This window comes from Lonchura striata, chromosome 18 (assembly GCF_046129695.1).
Source record: "Lonchura striata isolate bLonStr1 chromosome 18, bLonStr1.mat, whole genome shotgun sequence".
Classification (NCBI taxonomy): domain Eukaryota; kingdom Metazoa; phylum Chordata; class Aves; order Passeriformes; family Estrildidae; genus Lonchura; species Lonchura striata.
In genome coordinates, this window is record NC_134620.1 from 11,876,900 (window position 1) to 11,897,653 (window position 20,754).

General features: G+C 59.1%; 2 protein-coding genes across 3 annotated transcripts in view; one reads left to right on the plus strand and one right to left on the minus strand.

The window, feature by feature from the left end:
• Positions 1–1,794: 1,794 nt before the first annotated feature.
• Positions 1,795–2,562, plus strand: PHETA1 (PH domain containing endocytic trafficking adaptor 1). Its single transcript, XM_021544581.3, has one exon. It carries the CDS (start codon positions 1,795–1,797, stop codon positions 2,560–2,562), a length of 768 nt encoding a protein of 255 aa, XP_021400256.2.
• A 2,281-nt stretch (positions 2,563–4,843) lies between these two features.
• CUX2 (cut like homeobox 2) overlaps positions 4,844–20,754 on the minus strand; it is a 63,129-nt gene continuing 47,218 nt past the window's right edge. The window contains exons 3-20 of one of the 2 annotated variants that reach the window (XM_077787245.1): positions 17,327–17,464; positions 17,087–17,186; positions 16,197–16,273; positions 16,048–16,114; positions 15,259–15,307; positions 14,468–14,572; positions 13,703–13,897; positions 13,536–13,594; positions 13,350–13,398; positions 13,151–13,250; positions 12,316–12,951; positions 11,326–11,427; positions 9,889–10,664; positions 9,302–9,461; positions 8,566–8,835; positions 8,162–8,350; positions 7,793–8,066; positions 4,844–7,395 (exon numbers count right to left, since the gene is read on the minus strand). In XM_077787245.1, coding sequence (XP_077643371.1) covers positions 6,732–7,395; positions 7,793–8,066; positions 8,162–8,350; positions 8,566–8,835; positions 9,302–9,461; positions 9,889–10,664; positions 11,326–11,427; positions 12,316–12,951; positions 13,151–13,250; positions 13,350–13,398; positions 13,536–13,594; positions 13,703–13,897; positions 14,468–14,572; positions 15,259–15,307; positions 16,048–16,114; positions 16,197–16,273; positions 17,087–17,186; positions 17,327–17,464 — 4,010 coding nt within the window. In that variant the 3' untranslated portion in view covers positions 4,844–6,731. Of the gene's footprint in view, positions 7,396–7,792; positions 8,067–8,161; positions 8,351–8,565; positions 8,836–9,301; positions 9,462–9,888; positions 10,665–11,325; positions 11,428–12,315; positions 12,952–13,150; positions 13,399–13,535; positions 13,595–13,702; positions 13,898–14,467; positions 14,573–15,258; positions 15,308–16,047; positions 16,115–16,196; positions 16,274–17,086; positions 17,187–17,326; positions 17,465–20,754 lie in introns of both variants that reach the window. The other variant, XM_077787244.1, reaches the window with a different exon arrangement.

Below are 20,754 nucleotides of genomic sequence, written 5' to 3' on the forward strand. Positions count from 1 at the left end.
GAGATAACTGCTGCAGAGCCCTGAGACTTCCCACCAGTGACCTTGAACAGAGCTGCTCTGCTCAGGAGGGAAGATAAAGCCCAGATGGTTTTAGTACTGGTTTGAATCCCTTTTTATAGCCTGAAAGTGAAAGTCTGCAGGTGACAAGGAAAACCCTCGATGAACTGAAAACCTCTGACACAAGCAGAAAATTGCAAAGTCCTGAGCAGCTGTGCAGGGAAATGAGGGCACCTATGGGTGGGGAGTGAACCACAACCCCTGGCAGAGGTCAGGGACAGCAGGATTTCCGGGATGGGGACCTGTAAAATTGTTGCCACTGCCTTGATTGCCAAAACGCACACATGGCTGTGGAGCAGAGCAGGGGGATGAGGAAACTGGAGGAAAGGGACAGTGATAAGGAGCACAAATCCTTGGTGCTGGTATTTACTGGGACATGGACAGCAATGCTGCCAAGGTGGTCCTGTGAGCCTGGAAGGCCAACCAAGAGCAGAAGTCAGGTGGAGACTTGTCCCCACTGAGCTTCTTCTGTCCCTCTGCACTGAGACCACCCCACATTTGGCTGTGTGGGTGTGGCTGGATGGTCAGGAGAGCAGGCAGGACCTGCAGCCTGGTCCCCTGCAGCATCCCCCACCCACACAGGACCAGTCCACGTCCTGCCACCAACCCTCCTTGTGGGGCTCGTGTCGTCCACCTCATGCACCAGCCACTGCCCATTCCCTGCCAGATGCTCCCAGAATACCAATTCTTTCCCTCCAAAATTTGATCCAAAATTCAACGTCGTGCAGCCACCTTCAGGACTAAACTCCTGGGTTTCCCACACATGTGCACATCCTTGAGTAAACCCATACATTCACCCCGGGGTGTGCATATCCCCTGCACCCTCCAATGCGTGCCCCCATCTCTCCCCCATTCCCCCCTCGCTCTCCCCGGTGCTGCCTGGCCCTCAGTGCCGGTGCCCAGAGCCGTGACCTGCCGCGGGTTTTGGACCGAACTAGGAGCTGCCAGCCCCGGATCCGAGCCCGGAGCGCTTTTCCAGCTCCTCCCTCCCGGCCGCGGCCACGGGGATGGGCGGTGGCGGAGGCGGGCGGGAGCAGCGCTCCGCCTGCGGGGCCGGGGCGGGCCGGGGCGGTGGGAGCCGAGGACAAAGGTGACCGTGCGGGAGCGGTGCCCCAAAGCCCCCTCGCACCATCCGAGCCCGGATCCAGCGCTCTCGCTGCCACCACGGCCACGCGCGTGTCGTTGATGCTGGTGACCGCCGGAGACCGGAGGTAGAGTCCAGGTAAGCGCAAAGTCTGGCACCGTGAGGCCACCAGAGATTAGGGGACAAGAAGAGCGGTGGCCTTGCCCGGGTGACTGGGTTCATGGCCACGGTTCTCTGGAGCGGCAGCCACATCCACGGTGCCGGGCAAAACCTTCCCTGCGCGCCGCAGGGAGGAGCGGCGGGGCACGGAAAACACAGCGGCGGCGGGAAGGTCACCTGTGCCAGGTGACGTGAGACACGGGGACAGGCCCTGCCTGGGGATCCTCCGTGGGAAAACACTCCACTGCGGTGGTGGTGGGGGGGTGAACCTCATCCCCAATAAACCTTGGGGAGCCAGAGCCCACCCGGCATCCTCCGGACTCAGCACCTTGTCTGGGAGCGGGCTCATCCCAACTATCGCGGGGTTGTTTATTCAGTAGCTCCATTTCCTGGGCGCCAGGGCTGCTGCCAGCAAGAACAAAAAGCCGATGGTTCGTTTCCGTGCAGTTAAGGCGCAGCGCTGAGCACCCTCTGTCCCCGCAGGGCGCGGAGCCATGAAGCTGAACGAGCGGAGCTTGGCCTTCTACGCCACCTGCGACTCGCCGGCCGACAACGCCGGGTTCCTCTACAAGCGCGGCGAGCGGCACACGGCCTATCACCGCCGCTGGTTCGTGCTCAAGGGCAACATGCTCTTCTACTTCGAGGAGCGGGACAGCCGGGAGCCCGTGGGCGTCATCGTGCTGGAGGGCTGCAACGTGGAGCTCTGCGATTCAGCCGAGAGCTTTGCCTTCGCCATCCGCTTTGGCGGCGGCAAGTCCCGCACCTACGTGCTGGCGGCGGAGAGCCAGGCGGCCATGGAGTCGTGGGTGAAGTCGCTGTCCCGAGCCAGCTTTGACTACATGCGCCTGGTGGTGCGGGAGCTGGAGAAGCAGCTGCAGGAGATGAGCCGGGGGCTGGCCGGAGGATGCGGGGGCTCCCAGGAACCTCCCGACCTTTGGAAGCCGAAGCCGTCGGGGCTGGAGCAGCCCCGGGAACGGCTGCCGGCTCTGCCCGCCATCCTGCCGAAGGAGAACGGCTGCGCGGTGTGGAACAACGTGCCGGCGGCGGAGCGGCCCCCCGACACCTCCGGCTGCGGTGGGCACGATGAGGAGGAGAGCCCGCGGCCGCCGCCGCTGCCGCCGCGCAGGCGGGTGTGGAGCGGCGCCGGGGCGGCCGTGGCAGGGAGCCCGTCCAGCTTCTGCCGCCTCCACGAGCAGTACAGCCGGGAGGTGGCCCGGCTGCGGCAGGACTGGCAGCAGAGGCGGCGTGGCCCCCAGCCCTGAGCGGCGGCTGAGCCCTGGGAACCCACCAGGAACCGGGGCAGGTCCCCATCCTTGGTGCTGGCCCCCGTCCCCTCCTCACCTGGTGATGTGCAGACCTGGCTGTGGTGGTGATGGACGCCTGCTGGGGCTGCCAGCGAGGGCTCGGCACCAAGGGATGCCAGTGCCGCGCTGTGATGGTGAAATGGGCACCGCAGGGGTGCCCTCCAGCCATGCCCCCATGTGGGTTTGGGGTGCTCCACTCAGCACAAGCGAACTACAAGCCACTCACTGGCTGAGGCTTCCTGGGAACTGAGCGCTGCTCTGGCTCTGCTGGGGCCTCTTGATGCTCTTGCAGTGGGATCACGCCTTGGCAACTTCTGGAGGAGGATTTTGATGGGATCTCGCTCGCCTGAGTTCCCGTGTGGGTTCCACAATGGAGAGCCTGCTACTGACTTCCCCTCCTGGCCCAGCACAAGGCTGAGGTCGGCTGAGCTCTGCCAGATCCCTCTGCTCCAGCAGGATGTGGTTTGAAATGAAAATATCAGTGAGTGCAGCCCTTCCTTAATGGCAGCAGCAGCTCGGCACGCTCCGGGGAGCTGGTGACACCCAGCCCCAGGCATTACACAGGGAGCAATTGCTTCTTGCAGCCTGGATGGTGAATATGGGTGGGGGTCAGACCCTGGGGGAGTTCAGCAGCTGTGGGCACTGCTTTGCTGGTGGATATTTTGGGACAGCACATCATCCCTGTGCCAGCACACTAAGGGGAAGCATCGCTTGTGGTGGCAAATGGGAACGTGTGTGTCAGCAGCAGAGCGTGAGGAATGATTCATGTGCCAAACCAGAGCAAACTGGTGTCTCATGCCTGTGTTTCTATCTTATTTCCACATCAGAAACTCAAGTTGCTGGCCCAGAGGTGGGGTGACCCACCCTGGAGCATGGGGGAGCAGCCAGGGTGCCCTGGCTTAGGGCTGGGTGGCTCTGGCTCCCTTTGCTCCCTTGGGAAAAGCATAACATTTTTCTACAATAAAAGTTATTTCAGAACTTCCCTCCCATCCATGGTCCTTGTTTGTGCCTCTATGCCCCTGGGGAGGGGGGTTCAGGTGGGAATTAATGCTTTATTTTAGTCCTCCTTCTGTCCCCACCATATCTGTGGGGATGGTCATGGACTGTGTCACCTGAAGGGGACATGGCCAATGCTGGGTTCTTGCAGGGCCCTGGAGCCCCATATCTGCCTGCAGGGATGGGGTGAGATGGGATGGGGTCACCCTGGGAACATCAGGACACCCAGTGCCAGGGTGGTCCCATGGCAGAGCATCTTTTAACCAGGACAAAATATCTGTCCCCTTGTTGATGCTACACAGGGATCAAGGACTCTGCCCTTGTGAAAGCGCCCAGCACGTCCCCATGTCCCTGCCCACACATCCCACCTGCATGAATGTCTCCAGTTTCTCTTTAACACAATCACTTCTTGGGGAAACTGAGGCACAAAGCCAGCCAGGGTCACCTGCTCACCGAGAGCCCTGCAGAGCGTGGAGCCTGCTCCTGGCCAGGCAGGGCACCCCGCTATGGAATTTGGCACTTGGAGCAGTGCCAAGGGCAGCCGGGGTGCAGCTGCACCCGGAGCACCCAGATGGTTCCCGTGGCTCCGTCCTTCGCCGCAGGGGAAGATTCTGGCTTCCACGGCGGCTGGCACGGCTTCTCCAGACGTTCAGATATCCATCAGAAAGAAGTCCTTCTCAACATGTTAGCTGACAAACAAGCTCAAACAGATATGCAACATATGGGTTTATTAATTCATCAAACAGCCCTGCCTCGTGCCAGGAGCTGCCGACTTGCCCAGCCACGGTTGGCTCCGAGCGAGAGCCGTGCTGGGGCACGGTGCCGTCGGCAGTGCCAGGTTGGACAGGGCTTTGGGCAACCTGGTCAGGTGGAAGGTGTCCTTGCCCATGGCAAGTAAGATGATCCTTAAGGTCTCTTCTAACCCAAACCATTCCCAGAAACCATGGTTTTATGATAAACCAAGCTGAAACTCATGCTGGAGGATGCTGAGCTACCCCAGGGGCAGGAGCAAACCTGCAGCAGGGATGAGCACAGGAGTTTCACGGGGCAGGATCACACCCTGAGCTGGGCTAACCCCATTTAAAACCCTCTTTTTTTTTTTAACCCCCAGTCACTGGGATAATGAGAGCTTTTGCCACAATCCCAAAGCAAAGCTGTGCCTTCTGAGGGTGTCAACACTGGGTAAGTGTGAGAGGAGTTCCCATTCCATCACCTCTGGACAAAACACACCCCAAGGCCAGAATTGTATCCAACTTCTGTATTTAGTGGCTCTTTACAGAACTTGTTCTTTCCAAAATTGTTAAACAAAGTTCATCGATCTCATAGAAACTTTTGAAGTACAGAACATGAGCCTAACAAAAACGTGACCGGTGTGTCCCGCTGGCTTTCATACAACAGGATTGCCGTGCTCAGGACTATCCCAAGTGCTTCCTCAAATCCCATTCCACCGAAGCTCCCTCTAGCACACAGCAGAGAGGGCAGGCAGTGGTCACACCTCCACCTTCCACAGCACGGTGGCAGAGCAGCCATGGGCACCCTGGGGCTCATCAGGGCAGGAGAGGCAGGCAAGGAGAGCTGTGCCCTCGCCCAGCATTGCTCATCCACTACCACCTGAGTACAAAAATACCTTCTATTCTGATAAAAACATCTACAGTGGAAAATCAGTCAATGCAGCGCCTGGGAGCCTGGCAGGGCCTTGGTGGGCAAGGGGACAGGGCAGAGCAGCCCAGCGTGGGACACTCCACATCGTTTAAAGGCATTTCATTCGCAGAGGCCAGCCGGAGGAGGTGGGGTCAGGGAGGTGACAGGGAGCACACCGGGATGGTGCCACCACCGAGCTCCTGTGTCTGCACAGGATCAGCCCTGGCAAGCCAAAGCTCAGCGATGCTTTGCCCAGCTCAGGGCTGAGCTCGCCCAGTTTAGGCAGGAGCCTGATGTGACATCCCAGAGCCCATCCTGGCATCACTGACATCCACTACCTGGGGCATGGCTGTGGGAAGGGGATGCTCTTCCTGCCCAGGCGCTCTCCCTGAAAAAGTTCTGGGCTGTGATGCTGGAGCAGCCCCGAGCAGGGCTCAGCCTCCGAGTGGGTGGCTCACAATTTTTGGGCGCTCACCTCAAGCACTGCTGCTCCAGGGCCAAAGCTCGGAGGCTCCATCTTTCTCTTTCCTGAATGGACAGGGAACCGGGATGCCATGGATGTCCATCCCCAGCCAGCTGGTGCCATCCTTAAGCATCACACCCAGGGACATTTTCCCATCCTGCTCCCAAAATCCCAAGCTCACTCAGGTTGCTTTCTTTGCTTTTGCCTCATTTTCTCTCTTCCTTTGGGAGCTGGCACGAGCCACACCACGCCAGATGGGAGCTGCCACCGGCCACTGGCTGGAGGAAGCGCGAGGGACAGCGTTGGGACCATGCTACATCTTGTTCCAGAAGGCTATTGCAGACATTTCTACAACATATACAACCGCACGGGACATTCTGTGTTACAAAGGCTTCCAAAAACATAAACCACCAGAACTAAATACATACTTGATGGCGTCGGGGGCTTTAGAGTCTTCAGGGACTAGGATGCAGTCTCTGGCTGGGGCAGAAGCGATGCAGTGTCTTACAGACAGGAGTGGAAACTGCAAAAGTTTCTTAAATTTGGTCAGTCTCATAGTGCTTCTTGATGGCTTTGCTCAAAAAGTCTTTTCTGTGGGTTGGTTTTCTTTTTTTTTTTTTTGTTTATTTGTTTTTAATCTCATCCAGTGGCAAACTACAAGACTTCAGTGTACATTTAATGACACGACTGCTACATCATCTTGATTTTATAGCTATCTTTAATATCAAAGCAGCTTAAGCTGTTAATAAATTCCAAAGTATCCTTTTATTAAAATATCTAAAAGAGGTCTATAAATATTTTTTGATTTTTTGTTTTTCTTTTCTAAAATTGTTCCCAGTTTTTCACATTTAAAACAAAGCCAGAGGGGTGGGGCAGATTCACAGGGGGGTGGGGGGGGTCCCCTCTTTTTCACGGGCGCTTCTCTTCCGTGGCGCCGGCCACTCGTCACCTCTCGGTGCACACTGCATTTATCAAAATATATATATATGTGTGGGGGTGTATATATATATTTAGGGTGGCGGGGGGCTCAGAACTCCCACTCGAGGGCCTCCTCGCGGTTGGCAGCCCGCTCCAGGCGGTGGATGATGTTGTTGAGGTTGGCCATCTTCTCGTGGCGCCGCTGGACGCTGGTGCTTAGCCGGGGGCCGGGAGCCGGCGGAAGCGCCGGCGAGACCGGCCCGGCAGAGGAAGGTCCTGGTGAGGCTGAGCCGGTGAGGCCGGGCGAGGAAGCTGCCGAGGGCGACGTTGGGGACACCACCAAGCTGCAACGGGACGACCCCGCGGAGGACTGGGAGCTGTCGGGATGTGGCGGCGGCGGCGGTAGAGGTGCCCCGGCCGTGGCGCCGGCGCGGCCTCCCCGCCGTGGGAGGCTGCCGGCGCTGGGGGCGGCGGCGTGGGGGGCTGCCCCCCGCTCCTCCTGGGGAGGTCCGGTCCCTTCGGCCGCTCCGGCCGGGCTGCGCGAGTCCCGCCGGCGGCTCCAGCCGCCCGCGTCCCCCTGCTCCTCCTTCACCTTCACGGGCACGGCGGCACAGGGGGGCTCGCCCCCCACGAACACGGGTTTGTGATCCTCGGTGTCCGAATCGGGGCTGCGGGGGGCACGGCGCCCGGGGATGGCCGTCCCACCGCTCTGCTCCGGGTCCGTGTCGTTGTCCTGCGCGCCCTCCACCAGCATCTCTCGGCGCATCCGTGACCTGCGGGACACAACCACGGAGGGGTGGCAACGACCGCCCGCTGCCCCATGCCACATCTCCAGCCAGCGGACAAATTGTCCGCCGCAATATCACCTAGGGATGAAACCTGGGCTGGGCTGCTGTGGGGACGGATCCCATGCACCTGTAGCCTCCATACGGAGTTTCCTCCCCCTTCGCAGAGATCCCGCTCTGGCGTGAGCAGGTGGATGTGAGCACAGAAACCACTTCAGATGCTCAACGTGACTTGGGCAAGGTAGCCAACACCACCCAGCAACCTGGGGGCCTCCAGTGCACCACCCATCTAGGGAAGGGTGATGGGGAAGGCTGGAAGGGAAGCAGTGACACCCCCTGCGTGGCACAGCACCATCAGACCCCCAAAGCCCGGGAGCGCCCGTACCTGTAGTTATGGAACCAGTTGATGACGGTGTTGGTCTTGAGGTTGAGCTGGAAGGAGAGCAGCTCGATGGTCTGCTGGGAGGGATATGGCTCCAGCTGGTAGGCTTTCTTTAGGGCTTCCTTCTCCTCTGGCGCCAACACCACCCGCGGCTTCTTGATCTGGAGCAGGCTGAGGTCCTGCGGCGGCGCGCTGGGGCTGGCGCACTCGGAGCGCGCGCTGGGGGATTCGCTGTCCGAGCCGGCGCTCATCAGCCCGTACCGGCGCTTCAGGTAGGCTGCGGGAGAGGACACCCAGCTGGCACCCCAGCCCAGGACCCCCACCTCGGCCAGCACCCCACACCCAGCGAGGTTGTGCCACCCCATCCCTCACCCTTCTTCTCCAGCTTCTTCATGTCGCGCAGCTTCTCCACGTTGTGGGGGTCGTTGAGCCAGAGCTGCATCCGGACGAAGGGCTCCCTCCCCTTCAGGCTCAGCTTGTGCCACGGCTTGGGCCTGGAGAGGAGATCGGACACCGAGCCCTGCGTCAGGCCCAGGATGCTCTCCCCAAACAGCCGCTGGCCTGGCGGAGGAGAAGCAGAGGTGATTAGCGGGGCGGAGCAGCGGGACGGGCGCTGCAGTCCCCCTGCAGAGCAGGTGAACCCCATTTCCCAGCCAGCATCCTCCTGCAATTCCCATCAGCACCCACAGGAAAACATCCTGGAGGGGATTGGGGTGCTGGATCCATGCAGTCTCACCAGCACCTCCCAAAAACCTGGGCAGAGAGAGGGTCCGCACCTAAATTGTTGTCCGTCAAGACCTCCTTGACCTTCTTGGTGATGGAGTAGGTGTCCAGCTCGGGGGACATGGCGACGATCTCCTGGATTCCCATGGGCCCCTGGCTGTTGGGATACGTCTTCCCGCCCAGCGCAGGCGTCGAGCGGCTCTCGGGCTGCTGGTTTTCCTTGCTGCTCTCCAAGGCCAGGGCGAGGGGCTCCTGGCAGCCCTTCTCGTGCTCAGTGGGGCTGGGGGGCGGCGAGGGGGACGGCTGGGGTTCCACCGGGCTGGCTGTGTGACACCAGGGCAGAGGGGTCAGTGGGAGGGGACAGTGCAGGGACCCAGCAGCAGCAGGAAGGGCATTTGAGGGATCCCTGTGGCTTTGCCCTCTAGAGAAGAGGGATACCAGCCAAGCTTCTCCAGTGGCTACAGCAAAGCAGGAGGTGGTGGTGGTGGAATAATTAAAGAGAGAAAATGCCACCAATACAGCACAAAAAAATCCAGTTACTGTTTTATGTCAGGCCCAAAGCCCAAGATTTTTGATGTGGCTTTCCATTTATTTTTGTTTTAAATGAAGGGGGTTGGGGACGAAAGGGGCTTCCCAGGATCTGGGTGTTAGTACTGGAGTTGGCAGGGACAGCTTTTCCCAGTGCTGGGGTGGGAGCAGGACAAACTCACTGGGATGCAGGGGATGGACACAGAAGTGGCGGGGACGCTGATGGCACATGGGGACCACGGGGACAGTGATGTCACTTACCCTGAGAGGGTGTGGGCTGCTGGCTGATCCCCTGGCCCAGCTGGTCTGTCAGCCAGAGCTGCATGCGGATGAAGGGCTCCCGACCCTTCTGTGTCAGCTTGCTCCATGGCTTGGGCCGCGACAGCATGTCACTCACGCTGCCCTGGGACAGTCCCAGCACCTGGGCACCACGCAGGTGTCACCCGCAGAAGGTGAGGTGCACTCCCCCCATGCTGGGAAGCTGCTTGCCCTCCACCCCTCTGTCAGGGGAGGGGGAGCAGGATGCCACCCACTGCCACCCGCTGCCCCACAGCATGTCTGGACCCTCTGTCCCCTGCCACGGGTGCTGATGGTGGGTCCCCCTGGGATACCCAGGCGGTGGGAGGCTGGTCCCCAAAGGGCTGTTTAGGGCATTCTTGGGGGAAGTGCCAGTGGTGGCCACCGGGAGACTGGGGTTGGGTCAGACCCGAGGACTCAGAGTCCTCCAAGGGGAAACAGACCAGAGAAAAGGAAGACTCTGGAAGGAGCTGGTGAAGGCCATCAATGAGCCCCAGGCTCTGGGTCACGGAGCAGAGAGGACACCAGACCCCCTTTCTCCAGGCTGGTACCTTCTCTCCGAAGATCCTCTGGCAGATGCCGTTCTTGGCCAACTTCTCCTTGACCTGCCGGGTCAGCTCCAGCGTGTCCACCTCCCTGTACATGTACATCTCGTACTGCTCTGGCGTCAGCGGCGGCACCGTTGGTTTCAGGGTCCGTGGCACGTACGTGGGGTAGTAGGACAGACGCCCGCCGGCCGCCGGCTCCGCGCCGGCTCCCTCCGCCTTCATCTCCGACAGCCGGTGCGGCTCCTCGTCCGCCGGCTGCAGCTCGTCCTCGTTGGTGCCTCCCTCGCCGTGCTCGCCCCGTGGCCAGCCCCGGCCGTTGGCCATGCTGGAGTAGCTCGAGGAGGAGGAGGACAGCGAAGGCGACACCGAGGTGTAGGGCCGGCTGAGCAGGCTCCGCTCCGACGCCCAGTGCTGGTCGAAGTAGGAGCCGGCGTCGCCGATCTCCGACTTCACCTTCCGGATGATGCTCTGGACAAAGGCGGCGGGGGACAGCACGGCCAGCGGCGTCTGCGGCGGGCCGGGGCTGGCCCCGCTGCCCTCCTCCTGCTTGACGAAGGCGGGGGCGACGTTCTGGCTGACGGTGGCCAGCGTGGAGCGCTCGGCGGGCGCCGCGTCCCCCCCGCGCCCGCTGGCCCCCGACTCCATGTCCAGCAGCGCCTGCTGCTGCGCCTGCATCTCCCGCCGCGCCTGCTCCAGGATGCTCTTGATGGCGTCCTCTGAGCCGCTGCCGCCCGCCCCGTTGGCCACTGCCTGCGATGCTGACGGTGTTTTGGGCTCCCCTGCAGAGGAAAGGGGTGAGGGCAGCCCCGAGGAGCAGCACACCTCATTTACTGTGAGGCCACAGCTCAAAGTCTGGGAGAAAAGTGGTTTATCCTGATGCGGTTTGGACCAGCAGCATCCACAAAGCAACAGTTTCAGCAGCCCAACTCAAAGCCGACTTCTTTTTTGATGATTGCGAAATAAATCCCATTACCAACAATGCGATAGACAAACATGTTTGTTTTCCCTGCCTGTTTTTCCACCGTTCCCGTTTAATTTAATTCTCCGGGATTCTGCTTTCTCAGCAGACTACCTGTTTTAATGTATTTCATTTCTTGTAATTGACTGTGAGAGCAGCTGCTTTAATGATTCCTCGTGCCAGATGGATCCTGAATACTCATTTAATCATCTGCTTTGGGGCAGGAGGGGGGAAAAGAGTGCGTCCAAACTTTCTGAAAGCCCAGATCTGAACTCTGCTGCATAGGGACTCTTCCACCCCACGTGGCATTTCCTTCCAACATGTCCTGAAATTCTCCATGGATGTCAATGGGCGAAACACCCCCAAAAAAGCTTATTTTTGGGACGGGACCCACAGCCACAGAGCACCCACTGGCACTCCTTTGGGTGCTGCTGCCACAGGGCAGAGCAGGGACTTGGAGCCACCCCCATGGCAGCACCTACCTCCCTTCTGCGACTCGATCTCCTTTTTTGCCTGCTCCAGGATGCTTTTGATGGCGTCGTCGGAGCCGGTCTCAGGTGTCCTGATCCGTGGCGTGATGCTACCTGATCAAAGAGGCAGGAGAACAGCTTTGTCACCAGCACTGGTTTTACAAGCTCCACTTGTATGTCAGGAGGTATTTACCACTCCTCATGTTCGGTTATTTTTAGGGATGCTGGTTTGAAGACAAATGTCACTCCCGATTAGTTGCTACCGGAGCACGGGGAGCCTTGGTAGCCCTGGCTGCCAGCTCCTGCCTCTGGCATGGCATCTCCCACCACCTTGCTCATCCCAACCAAGGGCACCCTCTCACCCTCTCCCCAGGAGCAGAGACACGGGCACAGAGACCATGTCCCCATCCCTGGCACTGTGCAAGACGAGTGTTAATGATGGATCAGATCCAGGGGATAAATCAGAGCCCTCCAGCCTGAAACCAGCAGGTGCATGGACCATGGGCGTGCATTGGCTAGTCCTGGTGCCACCACAGGGACTCGAGTGACCAGCTGCCACTGCTGAGATGTCACCGGCAGCCACTGTCCCCGGAGATGGGAGTCACCATTCCATGGCGGTGCCAACGCCACGCCAAGGTTCCATAGCACTAGAACTTCATTATTTTAATGAAATATTCCCGAGCACATTGATTCATATGGCACGGAACAGCCTAATGAATAATTAAACGGCACTTGTCAGAATAAATGAGTAAAGCACGTCTGGGGATGCAGCTTCCAGGCCATGGGTTGTTGTTAATTGCTGCCGTTTGCCAGGGCTCATCCTATCCCAGGAGGGAAAATCCCGGGGTGCCACTGGTGGGACCAGCATCCCAGCACATCATGGGGCATGGGGCACCCCAGGGTGCTGCCAGGGTGAACTGGGGTGCACTGGGATGGGATGCCAAAGCATCGCTTGAGCATCCCGGGACAGACCCGTTGGCCGGGGCCACCCCAACCACTCACCTCTCTGGCGCACCTGGATAGTCCTCAGGGCCAGCACGTTCTGCTCGTCGGACAGGAACTGCTTCATCTTGATGAACGGCTCCTTGCCCTTCACCGTCAGCTTGTGCCAGGGCTTGGGCCGTGCCAGGATCTCGCTGACGGAGCCCTGCGACAGCCCCAGCACGTAGTGCCCGAAGACCCTCTGCCCGATGTTGTGCTTCAGCAGCTGCTCCTTCACCTGGAAGGCGATTTCGGCCGTGTCCAGCTGCTCCTCCTCGCTGGAGCTGCCGGCGCTGCCCTCGGGCGGCTCGCCGGGCGGGCTGGTGGCACTGGTGGCTGGCACGGGGACAGGGTGCACGGAGCTGCTTTTGGCCCCGAAGAAGGATGAGGGGAAGGGCGGTGCCCCAGTGCTGCTCTCGCTCTTGTAGCTGGGCAGCGGGAGGTGGGGAGCCTTGGCGTCCCCCGAAAGCCGCTCGCCCCCCGGGAAGGGGGACAGCGAGAAAGTCCGGGGACCATCGGGGGCCATGCCAGGGCCAGGCAGCGTTGGGAGGGGAGTGGGGGATGTGGGGTCATCGGCCGGGGCGTGGTGAGGGGATGGGTACGGCTGCTCCATGCCCAGTGGATCCTTCCCTGACTCGTCTTCGGAGTGATCCTCCTCTAGAGATGAAGGAGAGAGAGGGAGATACACTAGAGTCCCCCTGACCACAGCTCAGGCACAGCCCTGTAACCAAACAGCTCCTGCCTCAGTTTCCCCAAGTGACATCTCACCCCACCACAGTCAGACCAGGATCTGTCCCTGCCACCCACGTTCCCATGGATATTCCCAGCGGGATGCCACAGAATTTAGGGTCCCTACCAGTGGTGGCCAGCAGGCTGGGCTTCTCCAGCAGGTACTTCTGGGAGGGGTAGAAAGCCTCCTTCCCCAGCAGCAGGGCCTCCTCTGCCTTCGAGATGCTCTGCAAGGAGCCAAGCCGAGATGGGGACAGGCGGCAGAGGCACCATCGGCAGGGCTGGCACAGCCCGGCCAGCGCCTCGGGACGTGCCACGGCACTTGCCTGGGGCAGGCTGCAGCCGGCAGAGGCCACCTTCATCGCCTTCAGGATGCTGGGAGGGAGACAAGGGGGTGCTGAGAGGGGGACAAGGGGGTGCTGAGAGGGGGACAAGGCGGCCGTGGCCACGTCACGGCGGTGGGAGCGCCGCAGACACCGGCGAGGCAGCCGTGGGCACCGGTCAAGCCGTACCTCAGCTCAGTTTTGATCTCCTCGTAATCAGCCTGTGCCTGCAGCTTCTCCTCCAGCTTCTGTGGAGCAGAGGAGGGGACTCCTTGCAGCCGGCTCCTGGTGGCCAAACAGCACGGCCGGACCCACGTCCCCCACCCCCGGCACGCCCCAAGCCCCCGCGGGCGCACCTCGATGGCCTCGTTCTTGGCGGTCAGCTGCCCCTCCAGCTCGGCGATCTGCGTGGCAGAGGACTCCTCCAGCTCCTGCAGCGAGCTCTGGAGGTGCTGGACGTCCTTCAGGAGCCGCAGGATCTCCCGGTCCTTGGCAGCCAGAGCTGCCTCCAGCCTCGACCCTGAGCACATGGAATAGTTCACTTTGTCCTGCTGGGAGAGGGGACACTGTCAGCTCCCGGCCACCCAAGGTGGGGACAAGGGCCACCCTCCCCATTGGACACGACCCCATAGGAAGCAGGTGAGCCCAGGGCTCAGCCTGGTGCACTGGGGACCCTGGTGACACGGCCCTGGAGAGGGACAGACCTTTCTTTTGCCCTTAAAGTTCTCCCAGATGCACTTCAGTGCTGTGGAGGTGCATGTCCCTTTCCCCGTGGGACGAAGGGCACAGCCAAGTGCCACTGCTTCAGGGTGAAAACACTCCTCAGGCATTTTGGGCTCCCAAACACAAAAAGGTGCTCCTGCATCAGTGGGGTGCTCTCAAGTGCTATGGGATGCTCCTGGCTGTGACAGATGCTGCCAGCTGCAGTGGGATGCTGCTGGCCCCAGGGATGCTCCTGGCCCTGAGGGACGATCCTGGCCCCGGGGATGCTCCTGGCCCTGGGGATGCTCCTGGCCCTGGGGATGCTCCTGGCCCCAGGGATGCTCCTGGCCCCAGGGATGCTCCTGGCCCTGGCCTGTTCCTGGCCCCAAGGGGTGCTCCTGGCCCCGGGATGCTCTCACCCCCGTGGTGCCTGTCGGGGAGCAGCAGGCCAGGCGCAGGGAGCTGTTGACGGCCGCCAGCTGCTCCCTCAAGCTCTCCACTTCCCTCTGCGCCGCCTCCGCCCGCTGCAAGAGAACAGAGCAGGAATCACACCAGGCACTGCAGCTCATCCCACCCCACACAGGGTCCAGGATCTGCCCCAGTCTGTGCCCCTCTGAGCACCCTGCTCCCATCTCCAGCATCATAAGCCCAGCCCAGATATTTAAACTCCCCCCCTGTATTTAAGGTCCCCATGTCCTAACACAGTTCCTGATCCCAACCCTTCGGCACTGGCTGCAGACCATCTCCAGGACACCATTTTTTTTCCAACCAAAAGATGGTTTTATTTACACAAATTGTTCTTTAGACCTTTTTTATTATCCACATGCCTTTATTTGTACCTACATTTTCAGAACAAAATAAAACAAGTTAAGAGGAATGGACAGGACCAAGAGAGATTACAATGGAATCTAACATAAGAACAGTGTGGGTTGTGCCTTAGAACACCCGTGAGAGGCTGGAGGTGACAAGTGCCAGCTCCAGCAGCCAAATGGAGCCTGGCAGAAACCCAAACATACCCTTGACCCCACACATGGGGCAGGGGGTCCCACCAGAGGGAGGAAACCTGAGCTTTCCTTTGTAGGGATTCCCAATCCTGGTGTCTGTCAACCCTTTATCAGTTTTGGGGACAGATGTCCAGGCCACACAGATGTTCAGGGGGTGTGCAGCACCCCGGGCTCACCAGCTCCTGCAAAGTCAGCTCCTGGCTCACCTGGTTGGCTTTTTCAAGGTTGGTCATGATCATGGCGACTTCATCTGCCCTGTGACAGAAAACAAGAGGTGTCAGCGGGCGTGGAGGCACAGACACAGCCCAGAACACGGGCTAAGGCTGCGGGATAAAGGCCTCGCTGCTGGAAATGATAAAACTTTCAAAATTTTTTTTGTAACTTTAGTCAGGGGCTTGTTTGCCTTTGCCCAGGGGGAGGGAATTGAAGTTTCTCTTCAAAAGACTCCTGTTCACAGGGGAAGAAGTGGGAGTAGCCAGGAGATAAACAAGAGATAAGCGAACATTAACAAACATTTCCCCCCTGGTGGGTCGGAGACACCTGGTCTGGGAAAAGATGGATAAGAGAACCCAAGGATGAGGCCCCGTCAAGGTGAAGGGATAAATAACCAATAGGAGATGGAATACTGAGAATTGTGTCTTTGAGACCAACGAATGTGAATTTCTGTGGGTTTTTTATGTACAAATACATGAAAGGTCTGGTACAAAACCAGGTGTGATTGAATGATTTTCACTGCACAGCCCAGGCATGTGTGGATGAAACAATTTCTGTTGCACATCCCGGTCAGAATAAAGTAATGCCTTGGTTCTTCAACACTTAAAAAATGTTGGAGAGTTTCTGTTTTTCCCGCAGTTTCGGTAACACCACGACTCAGGATGTTCCTGCAGTGGCTTCAAGTATCTCAGCTCCTCAAGTAGCACCACGGAGATGTCCCAGTGCTGCCAGAAGGGTCTTGGCTGAGCTTTGAGCACAACCCAGCCCTGCTGGGAACTTACTTGGATGCCGCTTCCTCGTCGTATTTACAGCGCAGCTCCAGCAGCTCCGTCTGGGTGGCCTTCAGCGCTGGCGAGAGGAAGAGGAGGGTGAGCTGTGGGGTGGGGGCTTGGCCCTCCATGGTCAGCAGCCCCTGTCCCGGCCCCACTACCTGCGTGGAGCACTTTGATCTTCTCCTCTGCCTCCCCCAGCCGAGCGGCCAAGGTGACCTGAGCTTCCTGCAGGCCCCTGCGAGAGACGGGCACCAGGGATGGACCGGGGGCACCGCTGCCGTGCCAACCCCACAGCCCCCCAAAATCATAGAGAGACCCCTCACCGAGTCCCTTCCTCTACCCCAGCACTCACTGAAGCCAGGAAAATCCACAAGTGGATACCACGATGTGTCCAAGCCGTGTTACCCCTCAATGTTAAGGGGTAACATTTTTAATGTTTATTGCCCCAAGTGTAAAAAAATTCACTTTGGATTGAAAACAGTCCCTGATCCCTGAGGCTGAAACCCCTCTGAGGGGGGGATGGCAGCCCACCCCCCCCCCGTAATTAACTGGAGGAGGGGGAAGCAATCAGGGGAAAGTTATTCTGCATTATTTATAGCCTGCGCTTGCCAGGAACTTACTCGCAGAGATCTGCAATTTAGGGTTTAAAGATTCTTCATTTGTTTCCCGGTGCAGCGTGTTAAGGAATAACAATGAAGGCACCAGAGCCTCCGAATTAAAAGGTCATCTAATGAGGTTCATAGACCGACCTGGATTCAACCCCACTGATCCGAGCAAAGCCGTGTGCCAGGGATACCGCACGAGGGCACAACAGGAGGGACCTGTCCCGGCTGTGCCGGTGCCTGCTGCTCCCCCAAAACCCCCTGGGACTGGGGATGGACAGACAGACGGACACTGGGAGAGCCTGAGACAGCAAAGGGAAGGAGAATGGGGATGGATAGACGCCCCCCACCCCGTGAAGGAGCGGGGACAGAGCCGCGGGGACAGACAGAGCCGCGTGTCCTCACAGCGCCCCAAAACGAGCCCCCCACTCCCGGCACTCACGTACTTCTGCCTGTCTGCCTCATTTCTCGGCAGCGGGGTCCCTGGGCCGGGCGCTTGGCCGGGGAGCGGGGGCTCGGCTGCCGGCGACTTGCCCTCCCTGCGCTCTGCGGGGGGACACAGTCACACGGCTGCGGAGGGGACAGCAGCGGTGGCCAGGGGGCAGCTCCCGGCCCTGGCACCCACCCGGCATTCCAGGGATGCTCAGGGCACCGCAGGCTGCCCCCGTTCCCCGGCGGGGAGGTACCTTTGGTGCTGCCGAGCTCCGGCTGCTTCTTCCAGGGCCGGCTGAGATCCTTCAGGGGCGGCGGCTCGGGCTCCAGGCGCTGGAGCTGCTGCAGCCGATCCTCCAGGCTCCGGGCAGCCTCCAGCACAGGAGCGGGGTCTGCGGGGTGGGCGGTGGGCGGTGAGCAGCAGGCACGGCCCTCGGCAGGCCCTCTCCCACCTCCCCGTGCCAGGGGGACGCGCCAGGTCCTGCCTTTCCCAAAGCCTTGGGGACGCGCCAGGTCCTGCCTTTCCCAAAGCCTTGGGGACGCGCCAGGTCCTGCCTTGCCACGAGCCCTGGGGGATATGCTGAGAGCTCTGCCACCCCAGGTGCCACGGGGACAGCGCCGAGTCCTGCTCTGCCAGCAGCCACGGGGACATTGCAGGTGCCACGGGAATGCCCCTGGCGTCCTGCCTTGCACTGCCAGCCCCGAGGCACGGAGGGACGGGCAGGGGGAACGGGGGCATCACCTCCCAGGGCACCGGTGGCTCCGGCAGGGCCGGTTGGGGCGCAGACAATGGAGGTTTGTGCCGAGGTAAGCAGGTGCATCCGGAGCCGTCCGTCTTCCCTCTGTCAGCATTACACCATCATTAGCTAGTGTCTGCTCAGCGGGGTGTGCCATTATGTCTCCCAGGGCTGATGTAATTATACATTGACATAATTAACCCAGCAAGCCCATTAAGCAGGCCAGCTAAAAATTCATCTATAATTATTTGTTGTGTGCATGCTAATGAGTCCATCTGCACTGCCATTGTACAACATGAACAAATTAATTTACAAGTCTGGATTTTTTAATAAGTTCAAGAAAATGCCTCCTATTGAGCCAGGTTAATGTAAGTTTGGGGGGTTTTTCTCTCTTTTTTTTTTTTTTTTTTTTTTCATAGAAAAGAAGAGGAAAGAAAATAGATTTGAATTCTCCAGGGTCAAAAAGTTAGGCAAACAGGGAAGTGGGATGGAGTTGGGCACACTACCGTACAGCATGGACACGTGGCAGGCATCCAAGGGTAAAAGATAATAATGGTGATTGAAAAAAATTCCAACAACTGGCTGCCTCCACTCAGAACAGGACACAGAGCAGCTCTGCTGCTTGGCAAGTCCCTGGCTGAGATGGAACTGGGATGAAGGAAGCCACGTCATGGGATTTGGGGGTCAAACGCAGCACCAGACGACTTTGGGGTGAACCTGCCCTGAAGATGCAAGATTTGGTCCATGCCCACATAGATGCTCCTTACAAACAAGAAATGCCAAGGCACGTGATCCTCCAGATGGGATTTGGGGTCTGTCTGCCCCACTGCTGCCCTGCCATCCCACAGCATCGCACCCCACAGCGTCCCCCCAGGATTAGTGACTGCCAGATTAAAAGCCCCTGGAGCACCCTCCACAGAGAATGTTATCCCTTCTTTCTGCTGGACATCACAAAGGCCCCACGAATGCGTGGAATAAGAGGTTTGGCCATGAGGATCCAGGGGCAGATGCTGAACGCTGTCAGCTGTAACACTGAAACGGGGACGTGGCTCCAGCTGGGACCCTCCTGGGATGCTCATGGCATCCTTCAGCTCCCGGCGTGTCTCAGCTCAGCATCCCACAGGCTGGCTCCCCACACCAGGGTGTGGGATGGCAGCGATGCAGCACAGCCCCAGCCAGCCTGGATGCTCCCACAGCCATTAATAACTCCCATAACTACATGAGTGGAGATAAGGATATGGATAATTAAACCCTGCGCTCCGGGGGCTGCCGGGGTCCCCCCTGCGCTCCCAGCCCTGGAGGCTCCGTGCCAGCCTGTGAGCTGCCTCCATGGAGATAAACACTGGGACAGGCCCCGTTCGATCCACACCAGCAACTCCTCCTGCTTCCAAGATGAGAAATAATATGGGAAAAATGGGTCTGAGCAATAAAGCACCAGGGATTTTCCTCAGGTCAGCATTTTCCTTCCCATGAGCTGCAGCCCTGCTGGTGACATACAGCTGGGGTGATGCCTCTGTGTGCTGTTCCCTGTTTGGAGCTGCCAGCCTGGGATGAAATGCTGGGAGCAGAGCTTTGGGAAGGGAAGAGCAAACCTTTGCAACAGCTAGGGCAGTGCAGACTCCAAATTCCTGGCTGGAATAACTACACTGAGCTAATGCCGCACTGCCCATCCACTGGGAAATGCCATCCTTGGCTGTGGGGCTGGCTCTGCCCCCATATGTGAGATGTTGGGGTGTGGTCCCTTCCTCCATGGATCACATCTTCCACTGGGACAGGTTGGAGCTGACACTGGCCAGCGGCACAGATGGGTGACGGGTGACACGAGGGACACGTGGCACTGCACACTCTGGGGCCATGGTGCAGGGTCACCCACCAGTGGCACAGCCTGGGAAACAGTGTGTCCCTGCCCTGGCACGCTGATCCATCACTCCATCCCCCTCAGTTCATAGATATTAATCAATGAATTAATTAATTAGATACAAATATAAGTGCCACCACTAGCTGGCGTCATTGGCCATCCTTTAGTGGCAAGGGCAGCGCTGCAGCAGGATCACAGAATCACAAAATATCCTGAGCTGGAAGGAATCACAAGGATCCAGGGATTCAACCCTTGGTCCCACACAGACACCCCAAAAATCCCACCCTGGGCATTCCTGAGAGTGTTGTCCAGGTGCTCCCAGAGCTCTGGCTGCCTCAGGGCTGTGCCCGTTCCCTGGGGAGCCTGGGCAGTGCCCAGCACCCTCTGGGGGAGAACTTTTCCTTGATATCCAACCTAAACTTCCCTGACACAGCTCCAGCCATTCCCTGGGTGCTGTCCCTGCTCACAGAGATCAGGGATGGGAGCTGCCCCTGCACTGCCCCTTGTGAGGATGCTGTGGGTTGGGATGAGGGCTCCCCTGTCTCCTCTTCTCCGGGCTGAACAAAGCAAGTTCCCCTCGGTGCTCCTCACATGGCTCCTCCTCCAGACCCTTCACCATCTCCAGGGCCCCCATTTGGCTGCCCACCAACAGGGATGGGGGCAGTTCTGAGCGCTCCTCACCTTCACACAGACACAGCTGCAGGGAGCACCTGTATCCCTGGGGATCACCAGCTAATCCCAGTGCCAGGGCCCTTCTACCCAGCCCACATTCCATGTGCTGCTGCCTGGCTCCAGGAGGAGCACAGGTCACCCATGGGACACCCACAGTACCTCCATAGTGTTGTCACCTCTCCACCACGATGGCCTCTCCTCTGCCACCCCATCCCAACCTGCTCAAACACATCCACCAGTGCCCTACGAATCCCTCCACGAGTCAAAGTCAGCCTTAAATCAAATCATCCCCAACAACAATGACATTAATTATGCTTTTAACACATTTTACTGCTTCCCCCCCTTCCCTTCACGCCACATCTGTGTGAACAATATCCAAAAGATTTACGGTTTTCTCCCGTAATTACAGACACAC